This window comes from Ranitomeya imitator, chromosome 5, assembly GCF_032444005.1.
Source record: "Ranitomeya imitator isolate aRanImi1 chromosome 5, aRanImi1.pri, whole genome shotgun sequence".
In the NCBI taxonomy this organism is placed as follows: domain Eukaryota; kingdom Metazoa; phylum Chordata; class Amphibia; order Anura; family Dendrobatidae; genus Ranitomeya; species Ranitomeya imitator.
Window position 1 is genome coordinate 83,509,860 of NC_091286.1, and position 23,272 is coordinate 83,533,131.

At 45.2% G+C, this 23,272-nt stretch overlaps 1 protein-coding gene across 2 annotated transcripts in view; it reads right to left on the reverse strand.

Annotated features, from left to right (window-relative positions):
* The window catches only part of SANBR (SANT and BTB domain regulator of CSR), a 77,277-nt gene that overhangs the window by 42,663 nt on the left and 11,342 nt on the right, over nucleotides 1-23,272 (reverse strand). For both annotated transcript variants that reach the window (XM_069768892.1, XM_069768891.1), the window contains exons 2-4: nucleotides 20,936-21,104; nucleotides 20,583-20,737; nucleotides 5,809-5,995 (exon numbers count right to left, since the gene is read on the reverse strand). In XM_069768892.1, coding sequence (XP_069624993.1) covers nucleotides 5,809-5,995; nucleotides 20,583-20,732 — 337 coding nt within the window. In that variant the 5' untranslated portion in view covers nucleotides 20,733-20,737; nucleotides 20,936-21,104. The remainder of the gene's footprint in view (nucleotides 1-5,808; nucleotides 5,996-20,582; nucleotides 20,738-20,935; nucleotides 21,105-23,272) is intronic.

Genomic DNA, 23,272 nt, shown 5'->3' on the forward strand with positions numbered 1-23,272 from the left:
TCGGTACGGAGGGTCTTTTTGCCCCCCTTTGCGTGGTTTTCTTTAGGGTTTTGTGTAGACCGCAAAGTTATCTTTGCTATCCTCGCTCTGTTAAGAAAGTCGGGCCTCACTTTGCTGAATCTATTTCATCCCTACGTTTGTCTTTTCATCTTAACTCACAGTCATTATATGTGGGGGGCTGCCTTTTCCTTTGGGGTATTTCTCTGAGGCAAGGTAGGCTTATTTTCTATCTTCAGGCTAGTTAGTTTCTCAGGCTGTGCCGAGTTGCATAGGCAGAGTTAGGCGCAATCAACGGCTGCCTCTAGTGTTGTTTGGAGAGGATTAGGGATTGCGGTCTGCAGAGTTCCCACGTCTCAGAGCTCGTTCTATTATTTTGGGTTATTGTCAGATCACTGTATGTGCTCTGACCGCTATGTCCATTGTGATACTGAATTGCCTATCATAACAGGTCTTATCTCCTATGGGGCAAACCTGGTGGCAGGTGCTCTTTAAAGATGACAGAATAATGACATGGTCCCTTTCTCACCTAAACCCTAATGAGAACATGTGGGCCCTTCTTACATGAAATGGTCAGTCTCTTCTCTGACCAGTCTCTAGGAGGCTGTGGTTGGTGCTGCTAAAAAGTTGTTCGTCAACAGACTAAGAAAATGACAAGACTCCATGTCTGAAGCTTATGACTGTTATTAAAAAGAAGGGCAGCCATACCGTGCTGGTCACTCCTATTTTTTTGAAGTATGTAAATACTTTTATGCCTAAAAATGATAAAATTATTCTAGGAGTGATATCTTTATTGGCCAACCAGAAACATGATGTTTGCCAGCTTTCAGAGCACAGAGGCTCCTTCTTCAGGCAGGATTAGAATCACAGAGACAAAAGTGCTTAAGAGATGTTACATGCTGTGCTTTTGTCTCAGTAATTCACTCCTAGAATACTTTTAGTATTTTGGGGCATAAAAGTATTTACATCGATTTTTTTGGCTAACACGGTACCACACTTTAATTTTTTATTGTACATAATTTGAAAATGTCAGAAATGTTTGTACATTTTCAGTCCTTTATTATTCTCACATATCGGATCAAAAACAATGAAGATGGGAAAAATTTATATTTTTCATTTAGTTGCATAATAATTCTGCACATGAATAGTTCCAAATATTTCTGCACCCATAGATATTCTCCTAAGAAAGACAAAACTTTACTTTCTTTAATATTCAGGTTTATTAACCCTTTGGACTGACCGGCAGCCCCGTAGTAGCACAATAATAAAATGTATAATCAAATATACAAATTGCCTAATAATTGTGCACACAGTGAATGGTGGCTAAGCTGGCTTGTCTAATCATGTTACCTTGTGACTGTCTCTTAGGCTACTTTCACACTAGCGTCGGAATATCCCCGTCGCAATGCGTCGGGCAGAGATTCCGACGCTAGCGTTTGACGCACTGCACAACGGGTGCAGCGGATGCATTTCTCCAGTGCATCCGCTGCCCCATTGTGAGGTGCGGGGAGGTGGGGGCGGAGTTCCGTCAGCGCATGCGCGGTCAGAAAAAGCGGTCCGTCAGGAGCAAAAAACGTTACATGTAACGTTTTTTGCTCCCGGCGGTCCGTCACAACACGGCGCAACCGTCGCACGACGGTTGCGACGTGTGGCAAAGCGTTGCAATGCGTCGCTAATGTTAATCTATGGGGCAAAAACGCATCCTGCAAACAACTTTGCAGGATGCGTTTTTTGCCATAAACGACGCATTGCGACGTCTGGCAAAAAACGCCAGTGTGAAAGTAGCCTTAGCCGCTTTGGGCAGGATGTGACCCTGTACCTCTGTAGAGAAGGAAGAGACCGAAGACCCCAAATAAGTGGCTTTAAAGGGAACCTGTCACCTGATTCAAGCTGTCCAAAAAGAGGGCGGCAAGAATCTCAGCTTGGCTATAGGAGCTCAGCCAGGTATATTTTCATCCAAAACACTCCAGCATTTCAGAGAACTTACTGTATAGTTTAAAGCCTACAAGAATAACCCCATATAGAATATATATATTAAATCAATAAATCTTTATTTGAAGAAATTACGGTACATAACCAAAAAGACTAGATATAAAAACAATTAAAGGAAGATATCCTGCAGAATATAAAGGCTGGAGTACAACAAGATGCACGCATTTCACAAGCATGCTCAACAATTAATAACATAATTATATTGATCCATATGGAGAAGAAATAGGTATATATACAGTCAAATACTTTCTACAGATGAGATTAAATAATACACTGTCTCCACCAAGTGGTGTCAGAAGGTATTACCCCTCAATACAAGAGAGAAAATACATATAAATATATAGGAAAATTATGGTTGTATCCGCATATCATGGAAAGTTCCAGGCCTTACATAAAAAAGACGTTATAAAGTGCAAATGCATATCATATATATTTTCTCCCTTGTATTGAGGGGTAATACCTTCTGACACCACTTGGTGGAGACAGTGTACCATTTAATCTCATCTGTAGAAAGTAGTTGACAATGTACGGTATACAGTATATACATATTTCTTCTCCATATCGATCAATATAATTATATTATTAATTGATGAGCATTCTTGTGAAATGCATGTATCTTGTTGTACACCAGCCTTTATATTCTGCAGTTTATCTCCTTTAAAATGTTTTTATGTCTAGTCTTTTTTGCTATGTAATTTCTTCAAATAAAGATTTATCGAATTATTATATATTACTTATGGGAGATTATGTAAATACATATATATTTAACTCCCATTCAATTATTTGACCTTCTCAGGCTTATAGTTTAACGATGTGACCGGAGACCATAGTCGGACATGAGAATAATCCGGCTCTGCTTCTGGCTGCCTCTTCCCAGGACTGTTCTAGATGAATGACGGGTCTCTCGCTATGGTAGAAACCTGTCAATCGCGTGCATCGGCACCGGCAAGAGCCGTCTGGGCTCTTCAAAGTATATTTTCTCTGAAAAGTCGGAGCATTTCAAATGAAAATATACAGTACCTGGCTGGAATCTTGCATCTAGGCTCTAATTGACGCTTCCCGGGATTTAGCGCAGCAAGAATCAGGTAACAGGTTTCCTTTAAATCCTCCCCCCCAAAAAACTATATGAACCTGCCATATGGGAGAGGACTGCTACTATATTTGCTGCCCAGTGAGGACCACTTATCTTGATAACCTTATAATAGTACAGCTAGGATAACATGTCAAAACGTAACTGCAATGCGATGGTCACATATGACCAGGCTCGGACTGGCCGGCAGGAGAAGAGGAGGATCCTCCGGTGGGCCCCCATGCAGGGAGGAGCTATCCACTGCACCTATGTGAGAAGTAGTTGGCACCATACATGTTTCACCATGTACAGACAAGGGCATCATCTCAACATTCATTTAGCAAACTACCTCGTTTATTATTACATAGAATTAGAGACAAATTTGTGAGTGAGGGTAAAGGGATATCTGCACATAGCTGAACAGTGGGCCACCAGACTCAGTGTTACTGGTGGGCCCTTAGCATCCCAGTCCGGCCTGCATATGACATGGCAATCAGCGACATTGATTGTTAACATCTGAACTGTTACCATTAATTACCAAACTGCGATCAGCAGTCAGCTCTGTATCAGTGGCATCTCAGGACGCCCCTCGTGTGTGGCCGAAACACGTGAAGCTAGCCTTGTAGGTACAAGCAAGATCATAACGTCCAACTTTTCTATGAATTGACCTAAATAATCTGAATGCGTTTAAACTACAGAGATTTCAGGGATGTAATGAGCTGTTAATAACTGCTGACAGTGTGCAGAGACTACATGGCGACAGGTGTCATGCAACAATAAGGTGTCGCATTGCAACATCGCATCTAATGATCTCCTATGATCTCGCGCTGCGACCTGTGACCTACCGTGACTGCGACACAAAGACGCAAATGTTTCCAAATGCGTTCATCGCCTGGTCAATGGTTGCAAGTTTCTTGTCATAGACTTCAACGCAACTCAAATGCACCGGCCACTTTACAAAGCGATTTATCTGTGTTTTTCTTTACAGCAAAATCACAGCTTTAAAATAGTTGCCTGATAGCACGTCACAGACAAGTTTCACAGGTATCTTCAGTTACGCAACTTATCTGAGAATCGCTGCCATACAACACTTATGATCCCCGTGTAGACCCAGCCTGACTGTTAGGAAATAGGGAGACGGGGCGACTCATCAAAGTCTGGACACAGAACAGTTGGCATGGCTGATGCCCGGTCTATACACATTGAAGAAGCGTTAACGAGCAGCCACACTTTCATTCTTTTGACATAATTTTGTCCACGATGGAAAGTTATGAAACTTCCCAAATCACTTTATTAGGGAATTTGCCTTCATTCCTGTAAAAAAAGGACATGTAAAAGGTTTCTAAACCCTTCATATTCCCCCGATTATTTACCACCATAGATCTCAGAATGGACTTATTGGGAGTACAGATGATGGCAGTGATCGGTGTCCTTTCTTGTCTTCTAATTACCAAAACAATCTCCTGCAGCAGCTTCTCCCCAGAGTTAGTGAACTTAGCCAGCGCTCCTGTCACATCGGTTTACCCCACAATAGTATCGCCTTACACCCCAGTATAATAAATAATGTCTGCCACATGTGTCACTAAACAGACCCTCAGTGACTGCCCCCGCTATACTGTATTGGAAGCTCCTGTATGCACCGCTTGGGGGAGGGATATAATGAGGACAGGGTGCTTGTGGAAGGAAACCCAATGCTTCCATCGCAGCGTCCTGTAGAGGGGGCAGCGAGGGTCCGTCCCGCCTGCTGCTGGAGATTGCACCCATAAGAAAAAGATCACTCAGAGGAGGAGACAGGTGCTGACTAGTGATGAGCGAGTGTACTCGTTGCTCGGGTTTTCTGGAGCACGCTCGTGTGGTCCCCGAGTATTTATGACTGCTCCGAGATTCAGTTTTCATCGCCTCAGCAGCATGATTTACAGCTACTAGCCAGCTTGATTACATGTGGGGATTCCCTAGCAACCAGGCAACCCCCACATGTACTCAGCCTGGCTAGTAGCTGTAAATCATTCAGCTGCCGCAATGAAAACTAAATCTCCGAGCAGTCATAAATGCTCGGGGACCACACGAGCGTGCTCTGGAAAACCCGAGCAACGAGTATTTTCGCTCATCACTAGTGCTGACTGATCACTGCCATCATCGGTACTCCAAATGAGAACAATGTGATATCGATGTAGCCGATGGCAGGCACATGGGCTGGGAAAAAGCAAGGATTTGAAAGCCACCAACAACCATCTTTTAGAGGAATGAGGAAAAAAAAAAATCAAACACATATACGCTAAAAAACAAATATTTATTAGATGCTATTAAAAAAACTAAAAAATCCTGTGCGGTACAAAAATGTCTTTATTGAATAATATATCTGGGTGACTTATAGCTGATATAGACATATAATCAACGGTGTAGACTCATTTTGGATAGATCTACACCGATGATTATCTGTCTATCATCCTGACTACTCTATATAGAATCTTTTTTTTTTTTTTTTACTGTACTGGATTTTTGGTGTTCTCAATACAATCTAATAAATATTTATTTGAAGGGTATATATTTATTCACCTTGCCTAATACTCCCCTACTGATAGTTCAAAAAGAATGAAGCCAAATCCTCTAATAAAATGATTTGCAAACATTCACAACTTTTCATGCTAGAAAAAAAAAATATTAAAAAAATGAAATTTGATTTATTCTTTAACTTTGGCATAGGCATCATTCACATGTATGACACTTAGTGTGACTGTGCCGCAGGTCACCTGTGAGGGAGTTGATGCCTTGTCCCGCTGCCACATCCTCAGGTTCCTCCGCTGGGTCGAGCAGGGAAGATCTGATGTACGTTGCCAGGCTTTCCAGAGGCGTCCCGCCCGCTGCCAGCAGAGGACTGTACTGGTTGTCCACTGGGGAGCTCCCGCTACTTTTTATGTCCTCAAATCGTTTGGCACACTGTGAAGACAAATACAGCCGTCACTCCCACTATATGTTATCTATTGTGATCCTGGGATGCAGAAAATTAGACTTAGATATTGGGGTAATCCTGTCCCTGATAACGGCATCGACGAGGGGTAATACTCATATAACATCTTATAATGGGTGGGAGCGTAATGCAGCATTGTGAGCTCAGGACAGCTGCACTGACTCACATGCAAAATGAGAATTTAAGGAGGATGACGGCCACCTGCGGGGCCGGAGATGTCACGCTCTACTGACTCATAAGCAGGGACAGCTGGAGACATGTAAGCTTCAGAATATTAATAATTCATGCTTTCTATGACTTGCTGAAATCAAATTATTGATAAGAAATGTTAAAGTGAACTTGTCAGGTCCAGATTCGCTATATAAGTAAAAGAGCGTGCTAGAGGTGATAATTATCATCCATAGCATGCGTCAGTCACGGACAGCAGTGATCAGTAACAGGAGAAAACAATGTTATACGTAACTACGCTGTGCCCGGATGCTTTCTAGCCATCAGGACGGGGCACAGTATGGAGCCAATCATGCCAATATTCAGCTGATTGACGTCGCACTTGGCCCGTGAATGTGCCACCAGACACGTTTTAGGCTTTCTTTACAATTCCAGTTTTTTATCCCTTTGTTAACAAATCCAGAATTAAAGAAAAAAAAAAAAAAACACCACCCTCTACAATAGTTAGGCTGTGTGCACACGTTGTGGATTTCCTGCGGATCCGCAGTGTTTTTTCCGAGGAGAAGCGCTGCAGAACCGCATATGATTTACAGTACAATGTAAATCAATGGGAAAATAAGAATGTTGTGCTAATGGTGCGGAAAATTCCACACGGAATCCGCAGTGGATTAAAAGCAGGAGCGCGTCACTTCTTTGTGCGTTTCTGCACCCATTCCATTATAGGAAAATGCAGGGGTAAAAACGCATGAAATCCACACAAAAAAAGTGCAGATTTTGACTTGCGTTTTCTGCCAAGAGATGCAGAATCCGCACGGAAAATTCCACAGGCAAATCCGCGACGTGCGCACATAGCCTTAGAAATGGATGCAAAATGCAACCAAAGTTTCTGTTTGTAAATGGATCCATCTTTAAAAAAAAAAAAGAAAAGAAAAAAGTACAGAAAATAGGAATTTTTGTGTGTACTCACCGTAAAATCCTTTTCTCCGAGCCACTCATTGGGGGACACAGGACCATGGGTTATGCTGCTGTCACTAGGAGGCTGACACTAAGCTGAGACAAAAAAAGGTTAGCTCCTCCCCTGCAGTATACACCCTCATGCTGGCTTCCAGAGACCCAGTTCAGTGCAAAAGCAGTAGGATAATAACAACAATATATCAAGTAACATTAGAATATAACATGTCAAACAAACAGTCAAAGACCAAAAAAGGTAACGAGCCGTAAGGCTACCAGGGTGGGTGCTGTGTCCCCCAATGAGTGGCTCGGAGAAAAGGATTTTACGGTGAGTACACACAAAAATCCCTATTTCTCCTTTGCCTCATTGGGGGACACAGGACCATGGGACGTCCCAAAGCAGTCCCTGGGAGGGAAACAATACAACCAAATAACTCCGTGTACCATCTGACTACAAATGCGCCACGGCCGCTTGCAGGATACGCCTGCCAAGGGCCGCGTCCGCAGAGGAGTGAATGTGGACATTGTAATGCTTTGTGAAAGTATGCAGGCTGGACCACGTTGCGGCCTTGCAAACCTGCTCCGCTGTTGCCTGGTGCCGGATGGCCCAGGAAGCACCCATCGACCGAGTGGAGTGAGCTCTAATCCCCGCCGGGATAGGACTGCCCCTGACCCGATAGGATTCCTGGATAGCGGATCGGATCCATCTGGCTATCGTGGATTTAGACGCAGCCAAACCCTTTCTGTGACCCTCCGGGAGCACGAAAAGGGCGTCCGATTTTCTGAAATGAGCCGTTCTGGAAATGTACCTCTTGAGGGCCCGTACCATGTCCAGAGTATGGAGAGCCTTCTCGACCCTATGTTTGGGCTGCGGGCAAAAGGAGGGAAGAATGATGTCCTCGTTAAGATAAAAAGATGAGACCACCTTCGGAAGAAACGCCGGGGAAGGGCGTAGGACTACCTTGTCCTGATGAAAGGCAAGGAAAGGTGCTCGGCAGGATAAAGCGGCGAGCTCTGAAACCCTTCTGATGGACGTCACCGCTACCAGGAAGGCAACCTTCCATGAGAGGACAGAGAGCGGAACGTCTTGAAGGGGTTCGAACGGAGGTTCCTGAAGAACCCCCAGGACCAAGTTGAGATCCCAGGTCTCTAACGGCATCCTGTAGGGGGGAACCACATGGGAGACTCCCTGAATGAAGGTCTTGACCTGAAGGTTGGCGGCGATCCTACGCTGGAACAGCACGGATAACGCTGAGATCTGACCCTTGAGGGAACTCAGGGCCAAGCCGGAGTCCAGACCAGATTGAAGGAAATTCAAGATGCAAGGGATAGAGAAAGCGAGCGGAGGGTGCCCTCGGAGCCTGCACCATGAGAAGAATGTTTTCCAGACGCGGTGGTAAATGGAGGCGGAAGACGCCTTGCGAGCACTTAACATGGTGGGAATGACCTGCTGAGAGAAACCGGCACGAGTTAGAATCCAGGTTTCAACAGCCACGCCGTTAAACGTAGGGCCCCTGAGCTCTGGTGGTAGATCGGACCTTGGTGAAGCAGGTCTGGGCGGTCTGGTAACCGCCAGGGAACGTCGGCTACAAGCTGAACGAGTTCTGTGTACCAAGCGCGGCGAGGCCAGTCTGGGGCGACCAGAATGACCGGAACTCCCTCCGTCTTGATCTTTCGGATCACCTTCGGCAGTAAGGGAAGGGGAGGAAACACGTATGGGAGCTGAAACTGATGCCACGGAGAAATCAGCGCGTCTACTCCTATGGCCTGGGGATCCCGAGAACGTGCAATGAAGTTGTGGACCTTGGCGTTCAATCTGGACGCCATCAGATCCACGTCCGGGGTCCCCCAGCGAAGACAGATCTGACGAAATACCTCTGGGTGGAGTTCCCACTCCCCCGAGGCAAGGCCCTGGCGGATCAGGAAGTCCGCCGCCCAGTTCTCGACTCCCGGAATGTGCACCGCAGAGATGGAGGAATGGTTGGTTTCGGCCCAACGAAGGATGTGAGAGACTTCCTGCATCGCCGCCCTGCTGCGGGTACCCCCCTGGTGGTTGATGTAAGTCACCGCCGTGACGTTGTCCGATTGGACTCGTATTGGGTGACCCGCGAGCAGGGCGTGAAAGCGACTCAGGGCAAGTCTGATAGCACGAATCTCCAGGATGTTGATGGGGAGTCTGGATTCCCGAACTGTCCAACGGCCCTGGGCAGAGTGGTGAAGAAACACCGCCCCCCAGCCGAGAAGACTGGCGTCGGTGGTTACCACTAACCAGCGGATCGGGAGGAATGACTTCCCCTGGAGAAGAGATGGACCCAGGGTCCACCATACGAGAGATTGTCTGACCCGCGGGGACAGGGGGCAAGGACGGTCAAGAGATGGGAGACTCCTGTCCCAGTTGTCCAGCAAAGCCTGTTGCAAGGGACGGAGATGGAGTTGAGCAAAAGGAACCACTTTGATTGCTGCAACCATCTTTCCCAGGATCTTCATGGCGAACCAAATGGTTCGCGGACGAGGATGGCAGAGAGTTCGGGCTCCCTGCTGAAGCGCTTGGGCCTTGGACCGAGGAAGCAAGACCAGCCCCCTTGAAGTGTCCAGGATCATTCCCAGAAAGGAGATCCGACGGGCAGGAACGGGAGAGGACTTGTCCAAGTTGATCAACCAGCCCAGGCGAGAAAGAGAATCCAGGGAAATGTGGACGCTTGACTCGCAGGCCTGAAAAGACGGGCCCTTTATGAGGAGATCGTCTAAGTAAGGTAACACGACGACTCCTCGAGAATGAAGGATGGCCATGACAGCCGCCATGACCTTGGTGAATACCCTGGGCGCCGTGGCAAGACCGAAGGGTAAGGCCGTGAACTGGAAGTGGTACTCCAGAACGGCAAAGCGGAGGAACCTCTGATGAGGCGGGAATATCGGAATGTGAAGATAGGCATCCTTGATGTCTATCGATGCCAAGAATTCCCCTCTTTCCATCGAAGAGATGACCGACCTGAGCGATTCCATCCTGAAGTGCCGTACTCTTACGCACTTGTTCAGGAGCTTCAGATCCAAAATGGGGCGCACTTTTCCGTCCTTCTTTGGCACGACGAAGAGGTTTGAGTAGAAACCTTTGAACCTCTCGTGTTTCGGGACCGGAACAATGACCCCGCTCTGGCGGAGGGAGTGAATGGCGCAAAGGAGGGCGCGAGACTGAGCTCCCGAACTGGGGAGACAAGAGGGGAAAAACCGAGTTGGAGGAGGAGCGGAGAACTCTATTTTGTAGCCAGACGATACCAGATCCCTGACCCATTCGTCGTGAACGACGGAGAGCCAGGCTTGCTGAAAAAGGAGTAGACGTCCGCCTACTCTGGTGGTATCGACTGGCGCCGTTCCCGAGTCATTGAGACGGGAATCTGGGGGGTCTGGAACCTCTGGTTCTGGGCTGCCTCGGTTTTCCGCGCCAGGAAGGATTCGGCCTGAAGGAGGGACGAGCGTCTCTGTCTGTGCAAGCGGATCGGTCCGATCTGGAAAGACCGGTAGGATTGGACCAGGCTGGGCTGGTACGAAAGGGCTGAAAGCGAAAGTAAGGCTGGCGCTGGAAAGCCGCCTTGGGCCTCTGTTGGGGAAGGAACTTGCTCTTTCCCCCTGTGGCGTCGAAAATAAGCTGGTCAAGCTTTTCACCGAAAAGGCGCCCGCTTTGAAAAGGGAGAGAGATCAGAGATTTTTTAGAGGAGGAATCTGCGCGCCACTCTCTGAGCCAAACAGCCCTTCTGATAGCGATGGCGTTAGAAGCCGCCGATGCTGCGCAATTCGCCGCATCGAGGGATGCGTACATCACATAATCACTAGCCATGGCTATCTGTTTAGCCAGGTCCGCCATCTCAGACGGGAGGTCCTGTTCGTGAATGGATTTCGCTAGAGCATCCGCCCAGGAAACCATTGCCTTGGCCACCCAAGCCGCGGCGAAGGAGGGGAATAGGGAAGAGCCTGAGGCTTCGTACACTGAGCAAGCTAGAGAGTCTAGCTGGCGTTCAGTGGGACTCTTAATTGAAGCGCCGTCCGGGATTGAAAGAAGCGTTTTAGAAGCCAGGCGCGAGACCGGAGGATCTACTATAGGAGGATCCGTCCAGTCTTTCACGAGATCTGCTGAGAAGGGATACTTCGATACCAGGTCCTTCTTACCCGTGAAACGCTTATCTGGACGCTCCCTGTGTCGCCTGACTATATCCAGAAAAGCTGGGTGAGAGGCAAAAGTTTTGTGGGAACGCTTGGTTCTGGTAAAAGAGACCGCGTGTTCCGGAGCGGAATTAGAGTCATCATCCACCTTAAGTGCGTGATTGACTGCTACAATGAGGGAGTCAACCGTAGCTCTGAACTCCGGAGCCTCCGGGTCCAATGATACCTCGGACTCATGTTCAGAGTCGTGAACGCTGCGAGCCCCCAAAGAGGGTGAGCGAGAGGTGGAGCTGCCAGTGTCTGAGTGGCGAGGTGAGCGCTCAGGAGAGGTAGTGCGAATCCGTTTTCTGGATGACCGTGCCTCTTTATGGAGAGAGCGGCCCCTGCTGACCGATGATTCCCCTGCTATGGAGGGATCTCTCAACACCTGTAACGGATTGCCCCGTTCCCCGGGAGGATTTTGAATGGATTTGATGGCGTTGGCTAAAAAATCCACGGACTGCGAAAGTGAAGCGACCCACGGGGTGGACTAGGTACACCAGGGTCGGTGGCGGTGGAGGGCTCCTGGGCACATGGAGCATCGCAGGCAGAGCAGAGGGGAGAACTTTGAGGCCTAGGAAGTGGGGCCTGGCAGGTGGTACACGCAGAAAAAAAGGTCGTATGCACCTTAGAGGATTTTTTAGACCTTGACTGGGACATGGTTCTAATGCAAAAAAATAGACCACAGAGTCTATAATCTATGGAAGCAGAGGGCGACGCTGCAGAGGAGAGGCTGACGAGGTCTCCTTACCCAGGTCCTGTGTCCCGCTGTCCTGAGAAGACGAACTGTGTTGTCTGAGTGGGGAAATTGGCTGCACGTGGGCGCTGTGACACCTAGGAGCTGCGGCAGAGCTGGAGCTGCGGCGTGCAGTGAGGGACCAAGATGGCCGCCGAGATCAGGAGAGAGATCTCGGAGGCTGCGAGAAGCGCCAGGACCGGGGGGCGGCGCCGCCGATGACGCGCAGGGGTGGGCGGAGTCTATCGGCAGCGTCCAGCGGCTAGGCCGAAGTCGGGGACTAAATTTGCGGCTTCGGTCCGGCGCGGCCGCAAAATGCCGAAAAATAGAGGGAATCTGCGGCTTCAGCCAACCGATGTGCCGCTACTTAGGAGGAGCCCTCCGGACCGCAAAACCGGGGACCCCCCACATCCCCCACGAGACACTTACCCCGAGGAGGTGAGAGGTGCCTTGGAATGGCAGGGACGGTGCAGAGGTTGGGAAGCCTCCATCCACCAGCCCCAGACCGGGGGGTGGAGAGGAACCGTCCACCACCTGAATCACGCATAGGCATTGGTGATGCAGTGGGGGCTGCACGGACGCCACGGAAATAGAGCCTCTGTACAGCCGAGGGTAAAACCTGGTGGACAGGGCAGATGTCCGGCAATAAAAAGCCTGGCTGCAGAGGAGGATACTGGAGGTAAAACACCAGTGCTCGTCTGTATAAAGTGGGGAGATCGGCGCCCTTTTAGGGAAAAGACCGTCGCCCAAAAAAAGGTCAGCTCAGGCAGTGGCTCCCATGTCGCAGGAGAGGATACGGTGAGGTGAAACTCCCGTGCTCGCCTGTTGCTGGTTCGGGGGAGATCGGACCTTGAAAGAATCCGTCGCCCCCTTCGTCCGGAATAGGAATAGGAGAGTTAAAAAGAAAAAAATCCGTGAGATTAAAAATCAGTGTGCCTAACACTAAGCTTGAACTGGGTCTCTGGAAGCCAGCGTGAGTGTGTATACTGCAGGGGAGGAGCTAACCTTTTTTTTGTCTCAGCTTAGTGTCAGCCTCCTAGTGACAGCAGCATAACCCGTGGTCCTGTGTCCCCCAATGAGGCGAAGGAGAAAGATCTGTTTAAAAACGACACTTTGGTTTCCATTTTGCATCGATTCGTGTTCCGTTTGGATCGGATCTGCTTTGACTGGAGGTGTCACTGAACAACTCTAAAGTTCTGGGGATGTGCGGTGCTAAAAACAAATGGATCCATTTACAAAGGTCCATCCATTTATTTTCCAAAGGCTTCAATAATAAAAAAAGAGACGGATCTGTCCACACAAGAATGTTGTGCAGACTAATAGCATCTGGAAAGGAGGTAAATGGAAGAGATTTTATGACACTTCCATTTCCAGAATTAACTAATGGCCATGTGAATAGAGCCTTACTATGAAACACTGCAGCGTTTCGGAGAAAAACATAGATGGAAAGCGCCACATGTGAAAGGGGCCTAAGGGATTATCTTTTTGGAGAGTGCCTAGCCGGTGTAAGGAGACGTATAGGCCATGCATTGCTCCTCTGTGAAATGAACTATGCAAATAGACAAAGAGGACTAGAACTCTAGTGCCACCTACTGGAAGTAGTAATCTTAAAAGTCAATATTGACCCGTGACAAGCCTTACCACACGACTTCTCTGCAGTACACTGATGAGGGGTAAACACCCTGAAACACGTGTCTGCAAATGGAGTATCTGGTTTGGCGTTTCAATTCTAAATCATGAGGCTTATTAACCCCTCTGTGACCTTAGACGTACTATTCCATCGAGGTGCCCTGGGCTTATCTGACCCTGGACGGGATAGTACGTCATAGCCGATCGGCCGCGCTCACGGGGGGAGCGCGGCCGATCGCGGCCAGGTGTCAGCTGCTTATCGCAGCTGACATCCGGCACTATGTGCCAGGAGCGGTCACGGACCGCCCCCGGCACATTAACCCCTGGCACACCGCGATCAAACATGATCGCGATGTGCCGGCGGTATAGGGAAGCTTCCCGCAGGGAGGGGGCTCCCTGCGGGCTTCCCTGAGCCCCCCGTAGCAACGCGATGTGATCGCGTTGCTGCGAGGGTCTCACCTCCCTCCCTCCCTGCTCTAGCCCCGGATCCAAGATGGCCGCGGATCCGGGTCCTGCAGGGAGGGAGGTGGCTTCACAGAGCCTGCTCAGAGCAGGCACTGTGAAGGCTGCAGCGCTGCATGTCAGATCAGTGATCTGACAGAGTGCTATGCAAACTGTCAGATCACTGATCTGTGATGTCCCCCCCTGGGACAATGTAAAAAAGTTAAAAAAAATTTTTCAAAATGTGTAAAAAAAAAATTAAAAAAAATATTCCAAAATAATTAAAAAAAAATAAAAAATATATTATTCCCATAAATACATTTCTTCATCTAAATAATAAAAAAAACCCAATAAAAGTACATATATTTAGTATCGCCGCGTCCGTAACGACCCGACCTATAAAACTGTCCCACTAGTTAACCCCTTCAGTAAACACCGTAAGAAAAAAAAAAAAAAACGAGGCAAAAAACAACGCTTTATCATACCGCCGAACAAAAAGTGGAATAACACGCGATCAAAAGGACAGATATAAATAACCATGGTACCACTGAAAGCGTCAAATTGTCCCGCAAAAAACGAGCCGCCATACAGCATCATCAGCAAAAAAATAAAAAAGTTATAGTCCTGAGAATAAAGCGATGCAAAAATAATTATTTTTTCTGTAAAATAGTTATTATCGTATAAAAGCGCCAAACCATAAAAAAAATGATATAAATGAGGTATCGCTGTAATCGTACTGACCCGAAGAATAAAACTGATTTATCAATTTTACCAAACACGGAACGGTATAAACGCCTCCCCCAATAGAAATTCATGAATAGCTGGTTTTTGGTCATTCTTCCTCACAAAAATCGGAATAAAAAGCGATCAAAAAATGTCACATGCCCAAAAATGTTTTCAATAAAAACGTCAACTCGTCCCGCAAAAAACAAGACCTCACATGACTCTGTGGACCAAAATATGGAAAAATTATAGCTCTCAAAATGTGGTATTGCAAAAAATATTTTTTGCAATAAAAAGGGTCTTTCAGTGTGTGACGGCTGCCAATCATAAAAATCCGCTAAAAAACTCGCTATAAAAGTAAATCAAACCCCCCTTCATCACCCCCTTAGTTAGGGAAAAATAAAAAAAAATGTATTTATTTCCATTTTCCCATTAGGGCTAGGGTTAGGGCTAGGGTTAGGGCTAGGGTTAGGGTTAGGGCTAGGGTTAGGGTTAGGGCTAGGGTTAGGGCTAGGGTTAGGGCTAGGGTTAGGGCTAGGATTAGGGCTAGGATTAGGGCTAGGGTTAGGGCTAGGGTTAGGGCTAGGGTTAGGGCTAGGGTTAGGATTAGGGTTGGGGCTACAGTTAGGGTTGGGGCTAAAGTTAGGGTTAGGGTTTAGATTACATTTACAGTTGGGAATAGGGTTGGGATTAGGGTTAGGGGTGTGTCAGGGTTAGAGGTGTGGTTAGGGTTACCGTTGGAATTAGGGTTAGGGGTGTGTTTAGATTAGGGTTTCAGTTATAATTGGGGGGTTTCCACTGTTTCGGCACATCAGGGGCTCTCCAAACACGACATGGCGTCCGATCTCAATTCCAGCCAATTCTGCGTTGAAAAAGTAAAACAGTGCTCCTTCCCTTCCGAGCTCTCCTGTGTGCCCAAACAGGGGTTTACCCCAACATATGGGGTATCAGCGTACTCAGGACAAATAGGACAACAACTTTTGTGGACCAATTTCTCCTGTTACCCTTGGGAAAATACAAAACTGGGGGCTAAAAAATAATTTTTGTGGGAAAACAAAAAGATTTTTTATTTGCACGGCTCTGCGTTATAAACTGTAGTGAAATACTTGGGGGTTCAAAGCTCTCACAACACATCAAGATGAGTTCCTTAGGGGGTCTACTTTCCAAAATGGTGTCACTTGTGGGGGGTTTCTACTGTTTAGGTACATTAGCGGCTCTGCAAACGCAATGTGACGCCTGCAGACCATTCCATCTAAGTCTGCATTCCAAATGGCGCTCCTTCCCTTCCGAGCCCTCCCATGCGCCCAAACGGTGGTTCCCCCCCACATATGGGGTATCAGCGTACTCAGGACAAATTGGACAACAACTTTTGAGGTCCAATTTCTTCTCTTACCCTTGGAAAAATAAAAAATTGGGGGCAAAAATATAATTTTTGTGAAAAAATATGATTTTTTATTTTTACGGTTCTGCATTATAAACTTCTGTGAAGCACTTGGTGGGTCAAAGTGCTCACCACACCTCTAGATAAGTTCCTTAGGGGGTCTACTTTCCAAAATGGTGTCACTTGTGGGGGGTTTCAATGTTTAGGCACATCAGTGGCTCTCCAAACGCAACATGGCGTCCCATCTCAATTTCTGTCAATTTTGCATTGAAAAGTCAAACGGCGCTCCTTCCCTTCCGAGCTCTCCCATGCGCCCAAACAGTGGTTTACTGCCCCATATTGGGTATCAGCGTACTCAGGACAAATTGGACAACAACTTTTGAGGTCCAATTTCTTCTCTTACCCTTGGAAAAATAAAAAATTGGGGGCAAAAATATAATTTTTGTGAAAAAATATGATTTTTTATTTTTACGGTTCTGCATTATAAACTTCTGTGAAGCACTTGGTGGGTCAAAGTGCTCACCACACATCCAGATAAGTTCCTTAGGGGGTCTACTTTCCAAAATGGTGTCACTTGTGGGGGGTTTTAATGTTTAGGCACATCAGGGGCTCTCCAAACGCAACATGGCGTCCCATCTCAATTCCTGTCAATTTTGCATTGAAAAGTCAAACGGCGCTCCTTCCCTTCCGAGCTCTCCCATGCGCCCAAACAGTGGTTTACTGCCACATTTGGGGTATCAGGGTACTCAAGACAAATTGGACAACAACTTTTGGGGTCCATTTTCTCCTGTTACCCTTGGTAAAATAAAACAAATTGGAGCTGAAGTAAATTTTTTGTGTAAAAAAGTTAAATGTTCATTTTTATTTAAACATTCCAAAAATTCCTATTAAACACCTGAAGGGTTAATAAACTTCTTGAATGTGGTTTTGAGCACCTTGAGGGGTGCAGTTTTTAGAATGGTGTCACACTTGGGCATTTTCTATCATATAGACCCCTCAAAATGACTTCAAATGAGACGTGGTCCCTAAAAAAAAATGGTGTTGTAAAAATGAGAAATTGCTGGTCAACTTTTAACCCTTATAACTCCCTAACAAAAAAAAAATTTGGTTCCAAAATTATGCTGATGTAAAGGAGACATGTGGGCAATGTTACTTATTAAGTATTTTGTGTGACATATCTCTGTGATTTAATTGCATAAAAATTCAAAGTTTGAAAATTGCGAAATTTTCAAAATTTTCGCCAAATTTCCGTTTTTTTCACAAATAAACGCAGGTACTATCAAATAAATTTTACCACTATCATGAAGTACAATATGTCACGAGAAAACAATGTCAGAATCACCAGGATCCGTTGAAGCGTTTCGGAGTTATAACCTCATAAAGGGACAGTGGTCAGAATTGTAAAAATTGGCCTGGTCATTGACGTGCAAACCACCCTTGGGGGTAAAGGGGTTAAAGAGTTAATATTGACTTTTAGGATTGCTAAGCCCAACAGGTGGCACCAGAGTGCTAGTTGTCTTCTTCTATGAAGAGGATATGTGCATAACAAGTTTTCGCCAAACCTCTAATAGTCCTTTCTCCTAGCTTTCCTGTGGCTTCTAGTAGAATGCATCACACTGCAATGTATGAAGTGCCCCAAGTATGGCAGTATGACAAGGAATTGCTAGAAACATTTGGTCAAAATGATTATTTTAATGCAAAACCATAGGGTTTAAAACCAGTAATCAGAGTGTGAACTCCCCATAAAGTTATATGCAAATTGCCTCCTCAGAAAGGAAGAGGACTTGAACTCTATAGCGCCACCTGTTGGAAGTAGCGATCCTACAAGTCACAATCAACCACTTAACTAGTCTTCCAACAGGTGGCGCTATAGAGTTCAAGTCCTCTTTCTCTATGAAGAGGCAATTTGCATATAAAATTTCCCAGAGGAGCATTGCACGGCGAATAAGCCTCCTTACATTGACAAGCCGGAGCTGGTATGTCACTCTCCACAAGGAGAAACCTTACCCCTTAGACCCCATAAAGTTATACAGCAATTGCAGGAGACACAAGTAGGTTTTAGATATTTAGAGCTTATACGTCAACATGCCTTTAAGTTTGTGATCAAATTAGATTGGCTGTTTTATGTAAACCTAAGCCTATCAGAGGGGGCAGAGCTGCAGGAGGAGGGAGAAAACACCAATCTGAACCAATGACGGGACACGAGGCTCAGACCACCACAGACGGCGTGTGGACATGCAGCCAAGCTGTAGTCACTGATCACAGCTATGGCCGAACTAAGCTAAACAGCATCCAAGCAGCGAGAGAGAGAATAGCAAGTATCGCTTAAAGATACTGGCGGATAGACAATGTTCTTCAGTTTGTGGCTCCTTAATTCATCGCTTTAACTGCACAAAATTATACGATAACTTCTAAAATTGAAAATACAGTCTGCAACTTAGGAGAAAGTTTGAAATATTGCAGCCATGTAGTTCTTAATACTGCTAATGTGAGCTGGAGGAGCAGAAGGAATAAAGAAGATAGATAGATAGATAGATAGATAGATAGATAGATAGATAGATAGATAGATAGATAGATAGATAGATAGATAGATAGATAGATAGATAGATAGATAGATATTAGATAGATATGAGGAGATAGATAGATAGATAGATAGATAGATAGATAGATAGATAGATAGATAGATAGATAGATAGATATGAGATAGATAGATAGATAGATAGATAGATAGATAGATAGATAGATAGATAGATAGATAGATAGATATTAGATAGATAGATAGATATTAGATAGATATGAGATAGAGAGATAGATAGATAGATAGATAGATAGATAGATAGATAGATAGATAGATAGATAGATAGATAGATAGATAGATAATAGATATGAGATAGATAGATATGAGATAGATAGATAGATAGATAGATAGATAGATAGATAGATAGATAGATAGATAGATAGATAGATAGATAGATAGATAGATAATAGATATGAGATAGATAGATATGAGATAGATAGATAGATAGATAGATAGATAGATAGATAGATAGATAGATAGATATGAGATAGATAGATAGATATGAGATAGATAGATGATAGATAGATAGATAGATAGATAGATAATAGATAGATATGAGATAGATAAATAGATAGATATGAGATAGTTAGATAGATAAATAGATAGATACGAGATAGATAAATAGATAGATATGAGATAGTTAAATAGATAGATAGATAAATAGATGGATATGAGATAGATAGATTATAAATAGATATGAGATAGATAGATAGATAGATAGATAGATAGATAGATAGATAGATAGATAGATAGATAGATAGATAGATATGAGATAGATAGATAGATATGAGATAGATAGATAGATAGATAGATAGATAGATAGATAGATAGATAGATAGATAGATAGATAGATAGATAGATATTAGATAGATGGATATGAGATAGATAGATTATAAATAGATATGAGATAGATAGATAGATGATAGATAGATAGATAGATAGATAGATAGATAGATAGATAGATAGATATGAGATAGATAGATAGATATAAGATAGATAGATATGAGATAGATAGATAGATAGATAGATAGATAGATAGATAGATAGATAGATAGATAGAAAGAAAAGAAATAAATCTAAAATAACTTGAATGTCTTACCCAAATTGCATAGATAGCTAGAAAGTGAAGCATCCTGCGATTACAGCAGCCTCTGCGCTGAGTCAAGTAGGTTTGTGTCCGCAGTGCGAGAGGGGTGAGAAGTGTATGCACCGTACAATGGGGAGGAGTTGGTACTATAATGTGAAATTGCTGCCAAAATGGCCAAGCTGCAGCTCCACAGAATCTGACACATGGCACAGTATAGAATATATAGAGGGTGAGGTTGGCAACCCAAACAGTGATTTTTCACAGGAGCTACATTTGAATAACCTGAATTTCAATGCTTAAAGGGAACCTGTCACCTGAATTTAGCAGGACCGGTTTTCGGTCATATGGGTGGAGTTTTCGGGTGTTTGATTCACCCTTTCCTTACCTGCTGGCTGCATGCTGGCCGTAATATTGGATTGAAGTCAATCTTGCCTTGTGCAGGCGTGTACTATGGAGGACACAGAATGAACTTCAATCCAATATTGCGGCCAGCATGCAGCCAGCAGGTAAGGAAAGGGTGAATCAAACACCCGAAAACTCCACCCATATGACCGAAAACCGGTCCTGCTAAATTCAGGTGACAGGTTCCCTTTAATGACCTGACTGCTCCAATGCACCATTTCAAACTTCTCCCAATAAGATGAATACAAGATCGACAAGAAAATTACCTCTTTTGAGGAATATCCCGGAACAAGTCTTGCAACGCTGTCCCAATTAATTGGCTGAGGGACCCCCACCAGTGAATAAAGAATCATGTCCAAGACCATCTGGTTATTGTCATAGGGAAAGTTATTGTTCTCGGAATATCCCCGACTCATCGTGCCTTGATGTCGGTCGAAAAAAAAACAAAAAAACGAAAACAACAACAAACATTACATCAAATATAATAAAAGTTTCTAGAACTGTAAATATGTAAGTTTTTGATGATGTTGCATACCTAGTTAAATAATGAAATCTTTTTAAAGAATATTGCAAAAAAAAAAAATTAAAATATCAATATATGTCACCATAGTTTGGTTACCTGCGTGGGGAAGAAGGTGCGGTGCTGACAGGAGAAGGAGAGCACAAAGTCCCCAGGGTGAGCCGGGGGAAGGCTATGAAGGTTGGCGCTGCAGAGGAGAGGATGCTGGCGCTGGCAGGCTGGTACCACTAGCTGCTTCATCCGATCATATGACCCCGTCTCCACAAGCCTGGGATGTGGGAAAGGGCAGAAACGGTTTAGTTCCAATTAGTGTCCATATCTAATGTAGTGAGAGGATGGCAGCCCCTGGAGCTCCCAAATAACGCCCATGCCGCCAGGCTGGCATAACCCTTTTGCTGCCAAGACAGCTGCAATGCAGAAAAGGCAAAGACAGAACAAAGAAAGTCGGCACGTTAATTAAAAAAAAAGCTATTTTTTTATCGCCCAGCAGTTCTCTGGGAAATGCAGAGCACTAGGAAGCACGCACATGTGCACGCGACACTTTATTACTGTGATTTATGGAATGAAACGTCTTACATGCAAATGGGATTCCCGTCACCTTGTTACGGCTCATCTGTGCGATCTGAGTAGGGAATTGGATTACCTTCCTCTCGTCATGTGCACGCTCACAGTTTTAACACTGCAGTTTCTTACAATACGGAAAATTATGTTGAAGGAAATGGACGGACTTACAAGAAAAAAATGGAATATTACTGCTTTAAAGAAATAACTTATCTATTGTAAGATCGGGACTGAAAGGGAACGGATCATCAATTCACTGAATGGTTGGTTTTATGGATATCTCCAATATTAATATAATCTATTCCACGTCTAATCCAATTGGAGTAATTTATTAAAATGGCACTTTTATTATTGAATTTTAAAAGTCCCACACTTAAAGTTTGATTAAAAACTTAAAAGAGTCTCACAGCACTAGGGTTTGCTAGTGTAGTCATTATTCAATTATTTGGTTCCCCTATATTAATATTGCTTTAAGGTGCACTAAGGAGTCTCAATTCTGAGCGGGTTCGTTCCTAAATCCGCCTGCCGCTGAGTGACGCCGTCTGCTCCTACAGCTGATATCGCTCTTATAAGCAGTTTATACTGATTGATACTGATTTACTAGTGGGCTCCTATTTTGCCAATGCCCCCGAAACTACATAGGAAAGATGCAGTGAGAATTTAGGAGATGGATTCGGTAGACTACGGGGACCTGCGTGGGAACTATTTTTCTTTAATGAATTGGTGAACGACGGATACTGTGAGGGAGTCTTTATTTCAATAAAGTATTTGTTTGTGTCTTTTTCTTTTTTGTTACCGACTCTCCATTACTAACAGGACTTGATATCAGCTGTGTTTTTGGAAAATTCACAGTTGACATCAATGCCGACTCCCATCCCGATTCCCAATGCACCAGGGCAACTGGAAAGAGACAAGGCACAGCGCCAGCATTGGCGAATCTAATGTAATGTGCCACTTCTGGGGAGACTGCGGACCTTCCCAGCCTGATAATATAAGCCCAGGGGTCTGCTTTACCTAATAGGGAGGACCTCACATTGTTTTCTTATTTATTTAATCATAAAACCTGTCCAATAAGCTCCACGGGGTGCAATTTTATAATATGTCACGGGGGGGATTTGTGCAATTATATGTCTATATGTCTGTCTCTATATGTCTGTCTGTATGTCTATATGTATGTCTGTCTCTCTGTCTATCTAAATCTGTTCACTGGTATAAAGTGATTTTGGAACCAATGATGTCTGAACGGTGTTATATTATGTTTACGGGCTGATTAAGAATATGACTTTGGTTTTGCCAGCAGGGCTGTGGAGTCGGAGTCGGGTGTCATGGAAATTGGGAAGTCGGAAGTTTGGTTTACCGACTCCACAGCTCTGGCAGGTCTGTGGAGTCAGAGTCTTGGGGTCGGAGCACATTTTGGTGGAGTCGGAGTCGGGTGTCATGGAAATTGAGAAGTCGGAGGTTTGGCTTACTGATTCCACAGCTCTGGCAGGTCTGTGGAGTCAGAGTCGTGGGGTCGGAGCCCATTTTGGTGGAGTCGGAGTCGGGTGTCATGGAAATTGAGGAGTCGGAGGTTTGGCTTACTGACTCCACAGCTCTGGCAGGTCTGTGGAGTCAGAGTCGTGGAGTCGGAGCCCATTTTGGTGGAGTCGGAGTCGGGTGTCATGGAAATTGAGGAGTCGGAGGTTTGGCTTACTGATTCCACAGCTCTGGCAGGTCTGTGGAGTCAGAGTCGTGGGGTTGGAGCCCATTTTGGTGGAGTCGGAGTCGGGTGTCATGGAAATTGAGGAGTCGGAGGTTTGGCTTACTGACTCCACAGCTCTGGCAGGTCTGTGGAGTCAGAGTCGTGGAGTCGGAGCCCATTTTGGTGGAGTCGAA